The sequence below is a fragment of the Myotis nattereri genome, assembly GCF_964212035.1.
Source record: "Myotis nattereri genome assembly, chromosome: 1".
In the NCBI taxonomy this organism is placed as follows: domain Eukaryota; kingdom Metazoa; phylum Chordata; class Mammalia; order Chiroptera; family Vespertilionidae; genus Myotis; species Myotis nattereri.
Genome location: NC_138075.1, coordinates 31,858,008 through 31,879,937, shown reverse-complemented (window position 1 = coordinate 31,879,937; position 21,930 = coordinate 31,858,008). Strand labels below are relative to the sequence as shown.

Below are 21,930 nucleotides of genomic sequence, written 5' to 3'. Positions count from 1 at the left end.
CCCAGCCCCAGCCCCTGTCTCTTTAGCTGTCAATTCAGTCCAGTCTCTAAGCGCACACTCTGAAGCCGAATACCTGGGTTTGAGTCATGGCTCCCAGCACTCTGACTGGTGACCGAAGACAATGTGTTTGAGTTTCCTCACTCATAAAATGTGGGCAGTACTCACTCACTTCATAGGGTTATTAAGTTTGTTATGATAATTGTTTTTTCGAAAGCATTTGGAACAATTTCTCGACACAGTAGGGACCACATAGGCATTTGTTAAATAAGATAAAAAATCACTGACTACTATGTAGTTTCATGTTCATCATTTAGGCTTTGTTTCTTAGGAAAGCCCCGGTCATCTGAAGCAGACTGTTTCTTGAGTAGCTTTTACGATTTGATTTATACCTTAAATTAGCCTATTGAATTTCCTTGTGTTTTTTATAGGATATTAAAGGAAACTATAGTTATTCTGGAATTTTTCCTATACTTTGTAGGCAACTATACTCTTTTATAATATCTTCATCTCTCGTCAAATACTGAATAACGGTTCCCTTGTCAGATACACATTAGTGACTGATGGAGTGATTTGAAATATATATAGTAAAGCATCTTTCTATACCAGCTACCATTTGTGGGGTGACTCTACCATGATGGACAAGAAAAGTGCTCTCAAGGGGCTTGCACCCTAGTGGGGGGGAGGGGGGAGCAGGTGAATAAATACAATTACAGTTGGCGATAAGGTTGGGAAGGACTTAACGATGACTGGGAGTGACCAGGGTAGGAAGAGGGTCACATGTATCTTAGGTGGGTATAGAGCACTTTCTGAGGAGGAGACCTTTGAGCTGGACTTGCAGGAGAAGGCTTCAGGTGTACGGAGATCTGGGAGAAAGCTGCCTAGTAGCAGAAGGACTGAAAAGAGCATGACTATGGGGATGTAAAGTACAGCATAGGAAATATTGTCAGTAACATGTAATACCTATGTATGGTGCCAGGTGGGTTCTGGAAACAGAAGGGAACACTTTGTAAAGTATCTGATTGTCTAAGTACTATTCTGTACACGTCAAAGTAATACAACATAATATTAAGTGTAAACTATAATTGCAAAATTTTTTTTTAAATAAACATTGATCAGATGTCATCCCTCTCCCCCCCAGAAAAGAAGAATGTGACTATAGAAAAGCAGGATGAGGCCAGTATGACTGCAACATTGCAAGGGAGGGGAGATACAGAGGGGGGAGAATTAAGCAGGGCAAAATCTTGTAGTGAGAAATGTTATTTTAAATACACTAACAAGCTACAGAATTGTTCTCCCCCCCACATTTGTTATTGTGATAAAGTATACATAATATAAAATTTACCATTTTAAGTACGTAGTGTAATGGCATTGTGTACATCCATATTGTTGTGCAACCATGACCACGGTCCGGCTCCAGACTTCTTCCATCCTGCTAAACTAAAGCTCTGGGATCTGTTACACAGCTTCCCATTTCTCCCTCCCCGCAACCTCCGGCAACCAGTGGTCTACTTTTCTAAGCCATGAATTTCACTATTCTAGGTGCCTTCAGTGAATGGAACCATAAAGTATTTGTCCTTTTGTGGCTCGCTTATTTCACTCAGCATAACACCTTCAGAGTTCGTTCATATTGTAGCACATGTCAGAATGTCCTTCCTTTTTAGGGCTGAATAATATTCCGTTGCATGTATACACCACATTTTGTTCGGCCCTTCACCTGTGATGACCAGTGTGAAGCAGAGGAGTGACAGGGTCTCTGTATCCGATGAGCTACGGGCCATTATTGGTCTGGCACAGTATTTCATTTAGTTTGAATTGAGAGGTAAATTTTCCCCTAGTGAAAGGAACTTAACTGTATGTAGAGATTCTAAATCAGTCTCAAGCCAACAGATTGTTGAATGAGGAACATTAAACTGAGTATCATTGTTGCGTGAAGGCTTTGAGAGACACAGATTTCAGCTCCCCCTCCCCCCAGCTGATTCCGTAGGTCTGGGGCAGGGCCAGAGAATTAGCATTTCTAGCACTTGCAGCCTTGGTGCTGCTGCTGCTGCTGCTGCTGCTGGTCCCGGGGTCACACTTAGAGAACCGATGTTCTTGTAGTATCGTGAGCCTCATCAAACTTGGCGTTTGACTTTAATTTGACCACAAGATTAAAATAAAATATTTCCCCAGGATGATTTGTGATTCATTTGAGTCACTCAAATTTGTTTTAATTACTGTTGAAGAGAGTGGGGTGTTTTGACATATTCTTTTCAATAGTATATGTCATGTTTTTTGTCCTTTTGTGATAGGTCTGAGTCTGTCAGTGTGACGGATTTTAAGTCAAGCTGGAGAAATGGGATGGCCTTTTTGGCCGTCATTCATGCCTTGCGACCAGACCTCATTGACATGAAGAGTGTGGAGCAGAGATCCAACAAAGACAATCTGAGAGAGGCCTTCAGCATCGCAGAACGAGAATTAAAAATCCCCCAATTGTTGGAACCAGAAGGTAAAGACACTTCTTTCTTCTTAAAACCATGTCCAGTGTGACGTTGATTTGAAGATGCTAATACCCGTATATAAGCAAACAGAACAGCATTGTCTTTTAGTCCTGGAAAGTTGAACTCAAACGCTTTGTTAAATTTCATGAAGTTAAGAATTTTTACCAGTTAGCTAACCTCAGTTACGCTTTGCTTCCTCTCTCTCTGTACTGTACTCTTCACAGGGACGTCTCCATGTGCAGCTCACACTTAGGACAGTTAGGTTCACCTTCCTTGAGTTCTTTGGAATTCTTCTGCACAGGAGGTGTGTCTGTTCTCCATCTGTTTATTTATACAACCCTTTATTTATGTCAGTATGGACTCAGGCATATTTCATACTTTGGGTTATATTCAATACCACTTTATTGCTCAAATTAAAAAAAAATTTTTTTTAAAGCTCAAAGTTTTGGCCAGCGGGAGCTCTTTCAATTGGCTGCTGTACTCTTTTGACAAATCTCCACCAATGTGGCATTTGCTTGTTTGTTTTGGGGTATAGCCTCACTTTTTGGCAATATAAGATCCTCCAGGCTTATCTTGTATATTTTCTTCCCCAGTCCTGGGGCCATTTCTCCAATGAGCCCTGGTTCCTTTTACTGGAGAATGGTATGAGAAACCAAGATCATGCTACCGTATGTGCTTATGCTTATGGGTACCTAGCCTTTTAGGACTGCATTTGTTTTCAGGAGTTGAATTAGGTGATATTTCTAAGTTCACAATGATTCCATTCTTCTTTATATCAGGTTTGTCATTAGTCTTGTCCCATGTTGCTTGTTATTAATTCTTCTTATGTTAACTTTTCCTCTCATTTCCTTTCTTTGCTTCCTTTTTTCCCCTTTCTTTGTCTTTTCTCTTTCCTTTTTGGCTTTTCATTATCCTTGAATTTTTTCCATACTTTGTTCTATTCCCTATTTCTTAATTACTATATTTTTTAATGCTTCTTGCATATTTAAAAAAAATTTATTGAATTTCCTGGGGTGACATCTTATATAATAAAAGCCTAATATGCTAAGTGTCTGACTTCGTTTGACCAGTCGCTATGATGCACACTGACCACCAGGGGGCAGACGCTCTGACTGGTAAGTTAGCTTGCTGCTGGGGTCTGGCCGATCAGGACTGGGTGAGACGCAATCCCTCCCTGGCCCTGATCGTGCATTGGTGGGGTCCCTCGGCCTGGTCTGCACCCTCTCGCAATCCACAGGCCAGGCTGGGGGACCCCACCATGCACCGGGCCTCTAGTTGGTTAATAAAATTATATTGGTTTCAGGTATACAATTCTATAATACATCATCTGTATATTGTATTGTGTGTTCAGTACCCAAAGTCATGTACTTTGATTCTCCAAATCTATATTATTAGTATAAAATACTTGGTTGTTAAAATAACTAGGCAACAAATGGAATAGATTATATAATAAAAACATATTTCCATTCTATGAATGATTGTCCATAATTCATTTTAAGTATCTTAAATATTAGATAAAAAAATGTGAAATACACCATGATTATTTATGCAAACCAAATACCTTAGTCATATTTGGATAAGGGAATTATCTTTTGATATAATTTGGTTAAAGCGTTTAATCATTATGCATAGCTTCATACAACGAGCAGTTTTAAAAAAATCCTAGTTAAGCCAGTATCATTATTTTATGTATCTCTTTATTATATTTACATTTTTTTTTCATTAAAAGATAGAATAACTCAACTCTTAGGATTCTACCTACTGCCTAGGATTTTATTATTTGTGTAGAAATTAGATTTACCTGCTCCTTTAGCTGTCTTAGCGCACTCATTGGGTCCATGCAGAGTGTGTAGTACTCCCAACCGTAAGCTCCTTGAGGGGAAGATTTCTTAAGGCATCTCGATCTACTCAACTGTCTGTCATCTGCTTGATGAATGATTAAAGGGATGAAACATAAGGCCCCTACGCTGTACAGTAGTCCCTCTTTGTGACTTGCATTTGTTGGACCTCTATAAATATTTTTGGAATTAAGTTTAACTGAATTAATAAACAGAAGATTCTTTTCCCCAATAATTTTCATTGGTTGTTTTGGGAACATCCCAAAGTTACGTGTATATTTTGTTTTGACATATTACAATCCCTTTTTGTGATTTTTGTGATCTACCTAATTTATTATATGTCTGGGAAAGTTGTACAGCTAAGGAATTTATAATATTTTTATAAACTTTGTTTAATTCAGCATTTTCTAAACTTATTTCATCATGGACTCTGTCAGTGAAGCACCAAACTCAGCCCATAGAAGGCTCTCAGTGAATATATTTGTTCCATGAATGAACGAATAATAACGTGTGAATGTCTTCTTAAAAAATATGTCTTTATTGATTATAGAGAGAGGAAGGGAGGGAGTGAGGGATAGAAGCATCAGTGATGAGAGAGAATAATTGATCAGCTGCATCCTGCATACCCCCTATTGGGGATTGAGCCTGCAACCGGGCATGTGCTCTGACCGGGAATCAAACTGCAGCTCCTGATTCACGGGTCAATGCTCACTCAGTCACTGAGCCACACCAGCCAGGCTCTTGTGGACGTGTTGAAAATACGTCTTTTCATACAATATGTATTTTTGGGAAAGTTTACTGAATACATGCTGAGACCACTGTGTCAGGAAAGGATTCCAGTTGCTTTATGTTGCTACCCTCCTGGTGGGGTTTCTGTACTGTGTCTCTGGAAAGTGGAAGGCTTTCTTTCCTCCTTTCCACCCTCCCTCACTGCTTACGCTCCCATCCATACAACATGCATAGTAGTCATTGAGGCTGTGCATGTACTGCTGCCAGGAGTCAGCTGAGCTCTGTTTGGCTCGACCTAAGTCCTTAACCACTGCTGTCTTGGAGCAAGGGCGAGTGGCCAGACATGGCATGGCTGGTTGACTGCTTTGGTTCATTTCAAGGCCGTTTATGGCATAGCCTGTCTTGAGTGTTAATAACAGTGAACGACATCGATGGCTAAGTGACAGTGTGGCATGCCTTGCAGATGTGGATGTTGTCGATCCCGATGAAAAGTCAATCATGACCTATGTGGCGCAGTTTCTGCAGTATTCAAAGGACGCACCTGGGACCGGAGATAAAGCTCAGGTATGTCTTTATAAGTACAAATCAAGCTCATTTTTGTCATACCCTACTAATGGTTTAATTTTTAAAATTGAGCTTAAATTTGCATATTGAACTTAAATGTTCAGTTTTGAGTTTTGACAAATCTATATACCTACATAAATCATACTACAATCATAATGTAACACATTTCCGTGACCCAGAATGTTCCATTGTCTCTCTTTCCTGTCTGTAGTCCGCACCCCAGGCAACCAGAATTCCAATTTCTTTCACTGTAGAGTAGTTTTGCCGGTGTTTTTGTTGTTTTTTCCCCCCACTCATATATGGAGTTGAGTGAACAAACTGAACTGTCAAGCTAAATAGAGACAGACTCATAGACCGAGAGCAGGAAGATAGATCTGGGGTAGGGTCGGGTTGAGGGATTGAGCAAAAAAGAAAAAAAAAAGAGAACTCATGGACATGGACAACAGTGTGGTGATTTTGGGGGTGGAGGGTGTGGATGGGGGTGGAAGAGGACATAGAGGGGATAAATGGTGGTGGAAAAAATGAAGAGTTTATTTGAGCCAGGCTGATGACATATATCAGGAAGTAAGATCTCAAATGCTCTTACCTGTTCTTTTTTTTTAGTTAAAAGTGGTAATTTATTAAACGGTGATGAATTGCCTAAAACAGCTTTAGATAGGCACTATATAGTACATATTAAGTTAGCAGGCTTTTTAAAAATTCTAGCACTATCAAATTTTTGTCTATTGTAATTTTTAACAGTTTTATTGAGATGCAATTTACATATCATAAAATTAAACCATGTAAAATTTATAATTCAGTGATTTTTAGTTATTGACATAGTTGTGCAATATATTGCACACCATAGTCTAATTTTCCATATTTCTTTTCTTCTTTTTTTAATCCTCACCCGAGAATATTTTTTTCATTGGTTTCTAGAGAGAGGAAAGGGCGCGGGGGGTGCATGGGGAGAGAAACATCAACATGAGAGAATGAGAGAGACACATTGATTGGTTGTCTCCTACTTATGTCCCTACTAGGGCTTGGGAACCTGTAACCGAGGTACATGCCCTTGACTGGGATCGAACCCGCAATCCTTCAGTCTGTGGGCCAACATTTTAAGGACTGAGCAGGGCCATATTTCTCTTTTACCTGTTTTTTATTTTCATAAAATGGAATTATATAATTCATAAAATGGGAGCATTGCATTCTACTCTTAATCCTTGCTTGTTGAAATACAGTTAGATTGCCATTTGATTAGTCACTTTTTTCCATTGACTTTTTAAATAAAATGTTGTAGGTGAAATTTCATAAAAATCACTGAGCTGAAAATATATATTTACTAGAGGCCCGGTGCACGAAACTCGTGCACTCGGGAGTGGGGGTCCCTCAGCCAGGCCTGCACCCTCTCGCAGTCCGGGAGCCCTCAGGGGATGTCCGACTGATGGCTTAGGCCTGCTCCCCCATGGGAAGCAGGCCTAAGCCATCAGTCGGACATCCTTAGCGCTGCCACGGAGGCAGGAGAGACTCCCACCACCGCTGCTGTGCTCTCCAGCTGTGAGCCCAGCTTCTGGCTGAGCAGCGCTCCCCCTGTGGGAGTGCACTGACCACTGAGGGGCAGCTCCTACATTGAGTGTCTGCGCCCTGGTGGTCAGTGCGTGTCATATTGACCAGTCATTCACCATTCAGTTGATTTGCATATTAGCCTTTTATTATATAGGATTCTGCTTCTGTAAAGATAAATGAGTGCTGTGAACTTAGTAAATATGTTTGAATATTATTTTATCTTTTTAAAAAACTACTTTCTCAGTAGTTTACAAGTAGTCATATTATTGCATTTTATTTGACAAATTTAGGCCTATGTTTTTCCATCTGTTATGTTGAGGCACCAAGGGGCTTGTTGCTGATTCTGGAAGAGAGGCTCAAGCTGAGGCTCGGATTTATAATACAGTTCATTCATTTCTGACCTACTGAGAAGCTATCCTTTCCTAATTAATTTTCATATTAAAAAATAAAATTAAAAATTCAATCACCCATGAAACGATGCAAAAATATACAGAAAGTACTCTTTTTTTTTTTACTTTATATAAAAAATACTCTTAATAGGAAACAAAAGCAAATGAAGGTTAAAGGAGAATGGAAATAAGATGTAGCTTCTTTTGCTTTTTCCTTCTTACAGTAAAATTTGCTCCCAAAGTAGACAAGTTTACCAGCTAAGCAAGAATCTAAGGAAAAATGATTGTTTCTTACTTCCTTAGGATAGCAAAACCAAGTCCTTTAGTAGTGTTATTTTTAGGATCTTTAAAATATTCAAGGTATTTTTGATGTCAGTGTGTTTGATGGACGTGGGCATCTCTTGAATTAACCCATATTTAGATGTATTGTGTCAGGGCACAAAATATACTTTCCTCCCACCTTCTGATTTCTTCTGGCTGGGCTAATGCTCAAACAGCCTGAGACGGATTAACAGGAGGAAATGTCCAACATGCATTACTGATGGACCTGCGGGGGTGCCATAAGAATATGAGGCCCAAAGCCGCATTGGGCAGTTGAGGTTTATTGTTCATTCTGGCCAAAGGAGAGGGAGGCAGGGGTCTGGGATTTTAAAGGCAATTTATGGGTTGATGTAAAAGAGCAAACATGTGGTAAACAAATTCCTCCTGGGCCACCCAGGAACAGTGGGATCCAGGGTGGAGTCTAGCAAACAGGCTTTGCTGGATTTTTCCTGTCGGCTCCATTTACTGTATATTATTGTTTCCAGAGAATCGAACTCCCCCGTCGTTGGTGGGAGTGAGGTTCTTGTGATAGCTTCAGAAAATGAATTTTCTGAGATGCACACGGGAGGATGAGATGTGGAAAAAGGCTTTATTTGTTTGCAGTTAGGTTCCTCGGCTTCCGGAGTCCCATGCTTTATAAGCCAGTGCAGCTGGGGTTCCAATAAAGCCAAAAGCACGGCCAGTGTTTAATCCATGGTGCAGCCACGTATGGTTCACCATTCACGCTAATTAAAGCCCATTAGTCCATTAGTGGGGTGTCCCATGTGGATGCAGGAGAGCACATTTCTCGGCAACACCAGTCAGGAGCCCAGTACCTGAGAGAGAGTGGCTCCTTTGTCTCAAAGTTTAAATATTTAGGTTTCACATCCTTGCAGTGGCAGTGCCTGTTCCGGCCGCCGTCTCTTTCAGGTGTGATTGACTGGCACTCAGACCTTACTGGCATGTGTCTATCTGGTCTTCCCTTTCCTCCTTTAAACACGAAGGTGGCGCTTCCTTCCTTTAAACAATTTTTTTCCCCCTCTCTGTATTCCTTTAGGCAAGTAAGGGGGCGGTCAAAGGTTCTTTCTGAATCTTGTTCCTTAATAACCAGATTAAAATCAATATGCCATAAGGCACATTTTTGGGTGGGAAAAGTTTGGTTCCCCTCAATTGGAAGCCAGTATTCTGAAATGCCTGCTTTAAATAAGTAACTTAGAATAATGTTCTCTAAAGTTGAAGAACTATGGAAATGTATAAGCCAAAAAAGAAAAAAAAGTGGGGGGCTTGCTTGCCCTGATTTTTTTTTTTTTTTTTTTTAGCATATTCAGATGCTAGTTTCAATCCCTTTTAAAATGTAAGGTGTTATGTTAACAAGCAAAACTGCTCTTTGGCACAATGAGTCACTGGTGTGTAATGATTACATTATTTCACTAATATTTGAAGTTGTTAATTTTTATTGTTAAAAAAAATCAAGTGTGTTTAGGATAGAATTTTAAATGCGCACATATGTGAATTTCAGGGGACGATGAAAGATGTTATGGTCTGGTTAACGCAACAAGAGAAAAAACTACAGAAGATGCTAAAGGAATCAGAAAATGAGACCTACTGTAAAAAGTATGAAGTAAGTATGACTTCTTTTTAAAAAAAATTAACTCATTTCATTCTTATCAGAAGGTAGGACTATGACTAATGCCAAGTATGACTTTAAAGCAGTGATGGCGAACCTTTAGAGCTCGGCGTGTCAGCATTTTGAAAAACTCTAACTTAACTCTGGTGCCGTGTCACATATAGAAATTTTTTGATATTTGCAACCATAGTAAAACAAAGACTTATATTTTCAATATGTATTTTATATATTTAAATGCCATTTAACAAAGAAAAATCAACCAAAAAAATGAGTTCGCATGTCACCTCTGACACGTGTGTCATAGGTTCGCCATCACTGCTTTAAAGGGTAATTGATTTGTAGTTTACACTTATGGAAGAGTGGGATGTTTTCAGAAAAAACCTTTCAGAATTATTTAAATACTAAGTTAACAACTTTTAAGACTGAATTCTAAGACTTGCAGATTTTAATGTGCATATTAATCACCTGAGGGATCTTGTTAAAACGCAGATTCAAATTTAGTAGATCTTGGGCAGGGCCTGAGATTTGCATTTTCAAGGAGTTCCCAGGTCAAGCTGCTGCTGCTGCTGCTGTTGGTGGTTCTAAGAGCACTTTGAGTAGCAAGGTTTTAGAGCAAGCATGTCAAACTCGCTGCCTGAGGGCTGCATGTGGCCCACAATGAATATTTTTGCAGCCCAGCCAATATAACAGTATTTAAGAAACGTTTTAATAAAAATTTTGTAACTTAATTTTTACAGTATCCTGTTATACATAATCTCTATATATAAAAGGCTAAGTGTCAGTCCGTCCGACCGCTAGCTATGACGCACACTGACCACCAGGGGGCAGACACTCAATACAAGAGCTGTTCTGATTCGCACTGGCCATTTAAAAATAAACGGCAACACGGACCTGGCACTGACAAACCAACACTTGGCTTCCTCCAAGTGGGATACAGGCCCCGTCACCACCCCGCAGAGACACCCCACCAAATCGCAGCCAAAGCTGCCAAGACCCCAAGGCGCAAAATGCGCCCCACAGCCCAGCCCAGCCCGGAAGCAGTGCCTATGGGCGCCGGGTAATGATATCACATAGCTACGCCCAGCTTCCTCTCCCTAACGACTAGCCTCCTTGGAGTTTCTTCAGTCCAGGAACCCAATTTGCTTTATAACCAGATGCAAACATTTTACAGTTTAACCAAATGTTTGTGAAGTGTTTTCCCCCGTGTCTCATCTCATTTGGTTCTCACAGAAGTCCTGGAGTAGGTAGATAGGAGACTTGGTAGAATCCTATTTCCTTTTCATTAGCAAGATGTGAATAGTGAAAATAACATATTTCTTCTAATTAATTTCCTTTCCATGTGCACAAATCCATGCACTGGGACACTAGTTATTAATGACGAACTACAACGTTCGCTAATGACTGATTACTATAATCATATTGCATTCATTTCCCTTACGTGCCTTATGCGTAGGCTCACCATTTCTCTCTACTAATACTAGCAGCGGATATTTTAGCAGCCAATTGCCATGTCATTTGTCTTGGACTGACTTGTTTGGTGTGTGCAGCAGGAAATATTTCGCTTTCAGAGAACAAGAAAAACAGGTTTATTTGTGCAGTTATTCAGTGTCTGGTAAGTTAATGTTCAAGAAAAAATATTAATTTTTATTCAAGTGTTCTGTTATTTTATGTTAACGATTACTCATTTATTTCAGCCCTTTGTATTCAGCATGTCTCTATTAAAATAAACCTACGTTTCTATCAAAATTGAAGCTTTTGGGTTTTTTTGCGGCCCACATAAACTTAAAACTTTGTTTATTTGGCCCGTGTTAGCCTTTGAGTTTGACATGCTTGTTTTAGAGCAAAGATAGGCAAACTGTGGTCTGTGGACCCCACCACCTATTCCTCTAAATACAGTGTTATTGGAATATCGCCATGCCCATTAAAGGATTGTCAGTGGCTGCTTTCACGCTATAACCCCAGAGTAGCATAGTAGCTACTGAGACCATTGGTCCATAAAGCCCAAGATATTTGCTGTCTTGCCTCTACAGTAAAAGTTTTATAATTCCTGGTCTAGAGCAGACCATAATTTTCAGAGTGAGTATTGAATGAAAGAAAAATCAGGAAATTGGGAAGGGCGCCATCACAGAATTACTAACAGGAGCCAAAGTCAAGGTTCCGCAGTCCTGTTTCTTAGAATCCACTGTCCATGTAACTCTGTCCTCCCTGATTCTCCATCCTGAATGAGGTGGAGATGCTCTCATGTCCCTACACAGCTCATGGCACCTCTGGGCCTCCATTTCCCTATCTGTTAGAGAGGAAGTTGGATGACTCCAGCCTTTCCCACAGTAACATTCAGTGGATTGTGTGGCTTGCCCACCACACCATCCTTTCTGGTTTGGAGCCATTGGAGAAGGAGGGGATCAGATATTCTCACTTTCCTTTCGTCTGAACTGTGTAGACTTCTTGTGCTTCGTCCCTCTTCCCTCTGGTCTGCTACATTTTTCATTGACAAGATGCTCAGCGTCTGGTGAAGTGCCTTGCTCTCATATATGTTTTTGGATTTAGTAATGTGCCACCAATTCAAGTTTCTTAACTAAAAGGCTTTATGAAGTTAATAATTATCAGAAAGAATTAAAATATTTTAATCCTTCAGTTTGCTCGTAAAATTTAATTAAAAATGCTACTAATGCCCTAACTGGTTTGGCTCAATGGATAGAGCGTCAGCCTGTGGACTCAAGGGTCACAGGTTCGATTCCGGTCAAGGGCATGTACCTTGGTTGCAGGCACATACCCAGTGGGGAGTGTGCAGGAGGCAGCTGATCGATGTTTCTCTCTCATCGATGTTTCTAACTCTCTATCTCTCTCCTTTCCTCTCTGTAAGAAATCAATAAAATATATTTTAAAAAAATGCTACTAATAATGATGGATAATGTTTTAAATTAAATTCTATGGAATGGATGACTCTTGCACACCACTATTTCACACAAATCTAACCAAGAAAAGTTTTATTTATTAACATTTTTAGATCAGAGACAAAGTATTTTCTAAGGTCTGTATAAGATGACTTGAGAAGAATTGGCTCAAGCTTAGTTAATCATAAACTCCTCAAAAACCATTTAAAGATAAGTTTTTATTTATTTTAGAGAGAGAGAGAAAGGGAGAGGGAGAGAGAGAGCAAAACACTGATGAGAGAAGAAACGTCGATTGGCTGCTTCTTGCATGCCCCCTTCGGGGAACTGAGTCTGCAACCTAGGCATGTGTCCTGATCAGGAATGGAACCAGTGACCTCTTGGTGCATGGGATGATGCTCTCGCAACTGAGCTACACCAATCAGGGCTCAAAACCATTTATACATGGTGACTGCTGTCATATATTCTCACTTTCTCTTACTGTTATTTTGTTGTGAACACATGTTAGGGAAGGACAAACAAACATTTTCCATGTGCCATCCTGACTTGTCCTCTAGAACTGAGGCTCCTTGCTTCTCTATTCTAATACAAATCCAACAGTACTGATGTGAGACCAGTCTGTGGCCTAGGTCCCTATGACGGCACCTGACTTATCCGGGGGTACTGGAGAAAGAAACTGGATCAGTGAGAGGATCCTGAATTTAGGGAATTTTACCTTTATCTGAGTAAAAACTTAAATATAACCTATAGCCATGGACCTTTCAGTTACAGTTGACATTTTGTAAACTGATTTGAACATTTCAGTCTTTAAAATATTCTTCTAATTGTAGAGTCTGCTGTCCTTTTTGGAGTCCTTCAGTGAAGGAAAAAAACCCGTTTTGGAAATCCTGTCGATGAAAGGGAATCTGGATGAGCTGAATGAAGATCAGCTACAGTTGAGAAAAGCCTGGGATGGCCTCAACTACCAGGTTGCTATGTTATGTTAATTAGAAGAACATTTTCATTGGGCAACTTTGTTTGTTGGAAGAGAACTTCAGATTTCCATGAGGAATTCTTCAAAATACAGGATAGATGCTTCAGCAGAAAGTTGGGAGAGTGCTCTTAATATTTTCTCCATGGTCTCATTTGGGTAGCGGTTGATATTTAAGTAGGAATTTATAGTATTCTACTTAGAAAAAAATCGCATGCTTATCAAGTTCTTAGGTTTGTCATCAATTCTTGGCTTGTCTCGTCTCGGTAGATTAGCGACATTCTGATTCACTTGCAGCTTCCTCTCCACCATGGACCAGTGTCATGTGTCACTATCAACAGAAGCTCAAAGGGGGTTGGGATCAACCCAGAGAGATATGTAAGGATGAATGTGTGTATGTGTGGCTGAATATACCTGTGTGATTTCAGTCTGAATTATGGCCCAGGATATGGCGCATATCGGTGCACATATTATTTGCACTTGAAATGAACATGTATTTTGTAAGTTATTGGAGATAGTGTTCTAAAAATATAAATTAAGGTGGTTGATAGTGTTTAGATTATCTGGTCTTAACTGACATTTTGTCCAGTTCTATCAGTTGTATCCTTCCTTTAATTCTGTTAAATTTTGCTTCATATATTTTACACTTTGTCATCAGGTGTGTATATTTATGGTGGTTATATCTTCCTGAGGAATTGACATTTTTACTATTATGAGATATTCCTTTTTTATCTCTGGCAGTATTGCTTTTCTTGATGTCTACTTAATCTAATATCAGTACAGTCATTCCAGTCTTTTCTTGCTGATTGCTTCAGTGACTTTCAACCTACTTGAGTCTTTATATTTAAACTAGAGGCCTGGTGCACAAATTCGTGCATAGGTGGGGTCCAGCCGGCCCGCCCCGATGGGGGCCAATCAGGGCTGGACCGGCAGGGGTTAGGGGCTGCGGGAGGTTGGCTGGCCGGCCCCACCCCTGGTAAGGGTGAGGGGGACAATCAGGAGCCAGGCTGGCCAGGGGGAGGGGCCGCAGGAAGTTGGGGGGGCAATCGGGGACCCATTGGGCTGGTTGGCCACCGCAGTGCGTATCATAGTGATCGGTTGTTCCAGTCGTTCTGCCATTCCGGTCGCTTGGCTTTTATATATATAGATTGCATCTCATATAGGCAACATATAGTTGGATCTTGCTTTCTATTCACTCTGATAATCTCTGCCTTTTAACTGAAATGTTTAGTCATGTAATCATTAATGTAGTTATTGATATGGTTCAATGTAGGTAACCATTTTACTCTTTTTTTGGTGTTTATTTCCTCTGTTTTTTTGTATTTTTATTCTTTTTCTTCCTGTCTCATTTTAGATTGTAAATATTTTTAGAATTCCATTTTAATTGATTGGCTTTTTGGCTCTATATCTTTCTATTATATTTTTAGTGGTATTACAATATACATTCTAAAATGTTTACAGTCTAAATAACTTCTAAGTTATTGTATAACTTTTTAAAATGTAGCAACTTGCAATTAAATTGATTCATTTATCTCTCATTTTTTATGCTATAGTTGCTTTGTATATAAATATGTATACATGATACAGACATGCATTTTAAAGTCCCCAAGACCATGCTATATATTTTTGTTCAAAAACAGTCATGTTAAAGAAAGTAAGAGATCAAATTAGTCTTTTATATTTACCTAGCTATTTACCATTTTCAGTGTTCTTCATTTCTTCAAGAGATTTGAGTTTCCATCTGAACTTACTTTCCTTCAGCCTGAAAAACTTCCTTTAACTTATAATGCAGGCCTGTGGCTGACAAGTTCATACTTTTCTTTGATGTCTAAATATCTTTATTTGGCCTTCATTCTTTTTTCTTCTTTTTTGATATCTTTATTGCGGTATAGTTTACACACCATAGAACTCACTCAGTTTAAATGGATAATTAAATGATTTTTAGTGAATTTACAGAGTTGTTACACAGATAGCATGACCTGCAAGTCAAAAACACACTTTGGCCCTGGGAAAGTTTGCCGAACCCTGCTCCAGGCTCCTGGCCATCAGCAGTGGCAGCCTGTTTTAGAGTACATTGTTCACACCATTTCCGAAGAGTGTCAAATAGTATTCTAGTGGCTTCAAAAAGCCGCCCTGTCAGCGCACCTACGTTCGGAGAAGTAGTGCAGCTCCAGAAATCTTCCCACCAGTGGCTGTGCTCATTGATCCCTCGCTCTGACGGTGACCCCTGTGAAGAGCGGGGGCTCTCTGTTCCAAATCCTCCGCAAAACAGACATATTGTCTGTACAGTTCAGGCTGCCCCAGGCCACAGAGACCTGACCTGATTTTCTGACTATGATTTGGAAAAATTACCCCAAATAATGAGAAAAAACCATAGAAAGAACTATTTTGCAAGGTTGAGTGCTGCAAATTAATAGTACGTAGCAAATCCATCCCTTCGGTAGAATGAAGCTCATTTTCTTGGTGTGGGAAAATGCGGCGTAGTAATTTTAATGTCGTCAGGTGTATAACAGAAAAATACCATCTAGATAGTTTCTGGTTCAGTTGTTTGAGAACCCAGATATCTCAAAGCTTCCTAGTAAGAGGTTTTATTTTAAGCCCGCTATGAAGAATAGCAACATTATGTTATTTTGACCTGACAAGATCTTATAGAAATTTTCTTGCCTGGTGGTCCAGGCAAGAGCTGTAACTTTTATTCCAACAGGGAGAAAGAAGGGGCGGAGCCATGTTATCTATGTTAAGTGAGATAGGAGTGGATAGGAAGGTAAACGTCGCCTTTTATCTTTCCTCTCCTGACTACATGGAGGGCAGCTCTGAGTCAGAAAGCACATATGGGGTTTCATTCCAAAAACGTGCAGCTTTCTTTTCGTTGTGGAAAGAATAACAGCGGACTTAGAGGTATTATTTGTAGCCTCTCTTTAACTCAGTCATATATCAATTTTCTACTTTGTTTTTTTGTTAAATGCACCCAAAAATTCAGATATAATAAAAATGCATCTAATTTGCTTATATTAAAAACTGAACATAATGAAACTTTCTTCATTGTTTTTCTTTTTTTTTTTCTTCATTGTTTTTCTAACTGGAGGCTTAGCGATGTGCCATTAGTGATTTAAGATTATAGAATTGTCCTTTGCCATACGCCTTTTGAGAAAATGAACTTGCAAGACAATTAAAGCAAAACAAAGTACTGCCTGGTATTACTTACATGTGGAATCTAAAAACAATGTCAAACTCAGAAACAGAGGAGAAAAGTGATTGCCAGGGACGGGGAGGTGGGGAAATGGGGAGAGGTTGGTAAAAAGGTACAAACTTTCAGCTAAAAGGTGAATAAGGTCTGAGGGTCTAACACAGAGGTTCTCCACCTTCTGGCCCTTTAAATACAGTTCCTCATGTTGTGACCCAACCATAAAATTATTTTCGTTGCGACTTCATAACTGTAATGTTGCTACTGTTACGAATTGTAATGTAAATATCTGATATGCAGGATGGTCTTAGGTGACCCCTGTGAAAGGATCGTTCGACCACCAAAGGGGTCGCGACCCACAGGTTGAGAACCGCTGGTCTAACATAAAACATGGTGACTATAGTTGATAACACTGTATTATATCATTGAAATTTGCTAAGAGTAGAACTTAAGTGGTCACACACACACACAAAAGATAAGATAAATATGTGAAGCAATGGGTGTGTTAATTACATAGATGGTGGGAAACATTTCACAATGTATACATATATATCAAATTACCACAATGTATACTTTTAATATCTTACAATTTTATTTAATTATACCTCAGTAATGATGAAAAAATGCGGAACAAAATGCAAAAACAATAATATTTAATACTTCTATTTTATGAACAGTTCCATTTGACTGCCTTAAAGGAGCCTGGCTTTGTCCAAATTTTTGACATCTTATTCTTGGGTAGTTGATTGTTTTTTTGTGTTTGTTTTTTTTTATATTTGCCTTGCATGTAGTAGGTACCCAGTAAATGTTTTTGAAGGAATGATAAATCAAATAACCCATATAAAATTCAAACTTTGCTTATTCTTTTCTCTATAGAAAAACAATTTAACTGTAAGAATAGTGGCATTTCATTTAGTAGAAATATAACGGAAAGAGAAAAGAATTAAAACATCCGATCAGTAGAGGAAATGATTGAGTGAAACAAATTTTGATTTGTGCTTGATCTCATAGGGGTGCCTTTGAAATGAGAATTCCAAAAACGCCATAAAAGAACCATATGGATTCAGATTTTAAAAAATCACATTCTCAATAGGGTCACCAAGAAAGGTGGTGACTTCGGAGCTGCATGTTTATCGGACTCCTGGTCATTGGTGTTGAGTTCGTGTTCTTCCCAGGTTTGCACTGGCACGTCTGCCTGGCTTTATTATATTGCTGACCACACGTTCCTGCAACTGTGCACTTACCTGCTTCTCCCGCTCGGTGGTCCAGGCAGGAGCTGTAACTTTTATTCATCTGGTTGATCCTCAGATGTAGAAGATGGTATTAAACTTATTGCCCCTTCATGGCAGTTGGGTCTGCACCAGGCCCAGCTCTTGTTTTTATTCACTTGTGTAATTGTGTGTTTATTTCCTTTTATACCATTCCCTTCCTTTCTCTTTAGGTCAACACTGTGAGGTCCTTAGTGTGTGTCTTTTTATTTTATGTTTTTGCAAAATGCGTGTTGTGTTTTTGTGTCCATCTATTTTTAAGTTGTGTAAATTGATATTATATATTAGTCTGTTTCTTACTTTCTTTTTTGAGTATATTTACCCTGTGCCATGTGCATACATCTAAGTTGTGTCTAGCTGCTGCCAGTACTCTGTGGTGTGTGATCACATGTCCCCTGTCCACTTCAGAAGTCTTCTGTATCTTTATCCCCACCGCTTAGCACAGTAGATTATTCCTGTTTGTTCAGTGAATGAATGAATGAGTGAATGTGTGAATGAGTGAGGATGTGAGTTTCCATGGTACTTAGTAAGGGGAAGGGGCAGCAAGAGTGAGAGCTGGGGGTGCAGTCAGTGTTTGGGGAAATCTGTAGTTGGCAGCTGTGTGACTTGTGTGCACGTAGGGATTGGTGGGAAGGCCGAGGAAGAAGGTCGCCTGCATTGTGGGGGGTTTCAATGAAGGACAGACTTTCAGGAGATGTATGGAGATATTTGATGTGAATATACAATTAGGGCACATGAGGAAATTTAATCTGTCAGTCTGTTTGCGAGGTGTAGTTGTAATGTCAGAGAGCACAGGGCATACAACATTTGAATCTACCCATGCTTGAGGGGTGCTTTCAATATTTCTAACTTCCCTCTCATAACTGATGATGGATTTATCAAAACATTTGTTTTGATTCCTGCGCCTTCTTCTCCTGCAGCTGTTAAATTATCTTCTCGATCAGCAGTGATCTTTAGAACTAAGAAGTTTATCCATTGATAAAGATTTCCTTAACTAACGGATCAGAGAAACTTTAAAGAATTAAATATAATATGTGCGAAGAAATAAACTAGAAGAATGTCTGCTGAAGAACATGTTCCCCTCCTTTTTTTTTTCAGATTAACGTGTGGAAAACAAAGCTGAATGATGACTTGCCTTCTCCCCTCCACCAAATCGAAGCTTGGCTCCGGGAGGTAGAGGGGCTCACAGAGGCTGACTTGCCCACCTCCCACGATTACTATGAAGCCATAGCGCTAATGGAAGAGAAGATGGCTTTATTCAAGGTTGGAAAAGAAAAAAAAGCATTGAAAAATCTATACTTTGTTAAGACTGCTCTTGAGAGAGACTTTGTCCTGGCAAGAAGGGAAGGAAATACAGTGGGTATTTTAGGGTAGTTTAGAATTAGTCCCTTGGGGAGACACGAGACCTGAAAGGCACCTTCATGTTCTTCATGAACGTTGTGCTAGTTTAAGGTGGAAACAGTAACAGTAGAACCAGTGAGTTCTAAACCTACTGAAAGTCTGACAGAAAAGGAGGGGAAACTGGTTTAAATGTGGGAGACTGGGTTCTCTCTAAGAAGTCATGAAGAATTTGGTATATGAAATAAATAGCATTGCAGCAAGGGATGGGAACTACACCCGAAAACAAAAGTTTTTAATAATGCTTTCGCCAAAGAAACTGCAGTCTGCCTCTCTGTAAAACTGATCTAGTTTAAGACATTTATGATGAAAATATTTATTCAGAAACATCTTAGTTAAAAATAAAACACTTAGAATTTTAAAAGAAGATGCAATGCATGCAGAGAGCAAATGAGATGAACAAGCCCTCAATTACAATGTTTGACAATAAACCTCTCCCTGTCATGCTAAATGTCTTTGCAGAGTCTGATGGATCAGTGTGACTGTCACTTGAGCACTCTCCTGGCATTTGAAAATAGAGATGAAAAACAGTTGCCGTTGGTACCAGCTTACAAATTGGAGGAAATGCAAAGACGGTTTGTAACACCTCCCAGCTGCTGAAACCGTTCATGTTTGAGCACTAAATTGTGCAATAGGGACCAGAAAAGATTTTTAGATAATTTCTGACAAGTATTCTTTAAATCTTGATAACTGTACCTTGCTGTTTGACAGAATAGTAACACACTGTCAGGCTAACATACTTTCTATTAGATGGTAGGATGTGGTGGTAGAAAAGTTCTGCATTGCAGTCAGAAACTGAGCTCTGTATCTTGGTTTTGGCCAAGTTCCTCTGCCTTTCTGAGCATGTGTGCTCATTTGTAAATACAGGTTAATGATGGTCACCATGTTCCTGCCTCACAAGGCTACGGGGTGAAATAGGAGGTCCATGAGAGCACCTGATAAACTCGGGTACTACAAATATAAAGATTATATAATTGATGGTGGTCCGCATCACCTTCTCTTTTCTCGTTATTATTTATTTTTTAATTAATTAATTAATTAATTTTTAAAATGGATTTCAGAGAGGAAGGGAGAGGAAGAGAGAGAGAGAGAGAAACATCAGTAATGAGAGAGAATCATTGATTGGCTGCCTCCTGCACGCCCCACACTGGGATCAAGTCCGCAACCCGGGCATGTGCCCTGACCGGGAATTAAAATCGAACCAGGACCTCCTGGTTCATAGGGCCATGCTCGGCCATGCTCAGCCACTGAGCCATGGGCTGGGCTCTTTTCTCATTATTTATGAGCAACTTATTAGAATGATAATAAGGTATTTGCCTTAATAATGAAAGCTGTTTTTAATATGTCAGTGTTGAAGTTATAGTAGTTGCATTAAGTTATGCAGAAGTTTTCAAATTTAGTAAAATATTCTGGGTATTGATGTTTTATTATAGAATTTCTCAACAGGGTTATAATTTCTTGAGAAAATGTTCCGTTACATGTTTTCACCTTAGAAATAATTACTATATATCTAGCCACAATGTTCGTTTTACTTTGTTTAAAAAAGATTTGAGGATACATCCGAGTACCATGTGTTTAAAAGAAAAAAGTTAGAGCCCAATGTTTTTAAAATGCCACATGTCTGACATTTGGCCCATAATATTAAGTTAAATTCTAAAACTGGCACTATTTTTCAGAATCAACAATATTTCGGGGAAAAAATTCATCCCACTTCTAGAATTTCATTACTATAAGTGCTCAGTCCTTGGGTTGCTAGATGAAGTGAAATCAAAATTGAAGGCTTGGAACATCAAGTATGGGAGCAAAGAATCGGTGGAATTGCTGCTGGACGACTGGCATGTAAGCTTTTTATTTCATGCCTTGGAAACTGTTCTCCATATCTGGGTGCTGGGTTTGCGTTTTCCTTTGGCACAATTTCCCTTTATCTTTTCAGGTTTCCAGATGGGTTTTTTGGTAACTTCCATTAGCTTAAATGTTGCCTGGAGAAAAGAATTACAGGCATCAGGAAAGAGTAAGAAAGAAAAACAGTGTTATTTACTACAACAGGGGAGCTTGAATTAACTTCTTAACACAATAGTTAGAGAAAGTTTCAATGGTGTTTCCATTAAAAATTTCTGTTTTCACTTACTGGATATCTTTTGCCCCACCCAGATAAATGGTTTTGTCCAAAAATTAAATTTTTTCTTAGAACATTTTAATCTTAGCTCATCAGTTATTTTTTTTTTAAGTTCTTTCTTTTTTATTTTTCTGTTTTGCTCAATTTAGCCTTTCAGTTTTCAGAGTGGGAAAAACAGCACATTTTGCATTGAGGCTTTTTGTCGGGAGAGAGTTTAGCTCTTGAAATTTATAGGAAAAAATATAGCAAATGACTTAAATATAAGTGTGGTCATTAGTAAATTAAAACTAAAGCATCCTAGGAATGTCATTTCTACAGTTATCCTTGTCATCATACTTGCTGTTTCCCTCTTTTTGGAATGAGGGGCAAAAAGAATAGTCCAAGATTGTAAATTTTAAGTACAAAAACTGAAAAACATGAAGAGAGGTATATCTACAAATATGATTTAAACACCGTACATTCTCAAATAGAAAGAATCATTCTAAATTAGACTAGACTTTGAATATTTTATTTCATTTCTTTCTTTGATTATTTTTCCATTTAAGTAAGCATACAATCAATACATGATAAGTATACAAAAATATCAGTTATTGATTAATTGCATTTTTCCATAGCATACTTTGCTCGTATAGGA

The 21,930-nt window shown here is 39.0% G+C and overlaps 1 protein-coding gene across 1 annotated transcript in view; it reads left to right on the top strand.

Moving 5' to 3' along the window:
- Nucleotides 1-21,930, top strand: part of SYNE2 (spectrin repeat containing nuclear envelope protein 2) — a 310,564-nt gene that overhangs the window by 78,590 nt on the left and 210,044 nt on the right. Inside the window, exons 8-14 of the mRNA XM_081090284.1 lie at nt 2,289-2,485; nt 5,508-5,608; nt 9,362-9,463; nt 13,191-13,328; nt 18,881-19,045; nt 19,643-19,755; nt 20,857-21,019. Of these exons, the coding sequence (XP_080946410.1) occupies nt 2,289-2,485; nt 5,508-5,608; nt 9,362-9,463; nt 13,191-13,328; nt 18,881-19,045; nt 19,643-19,755; nt 20,857-21,019 (979 nt within the window). The remainder of the gene's footprint in view (nt 1-2,288; nt 2,486-5,507; nt 5,609-9,361; nt 9,464-13,190; nt 13,329-18,880; nt 19,046-19,642; nt 19,756-20,856; nt 21,020-21,930) is intronic.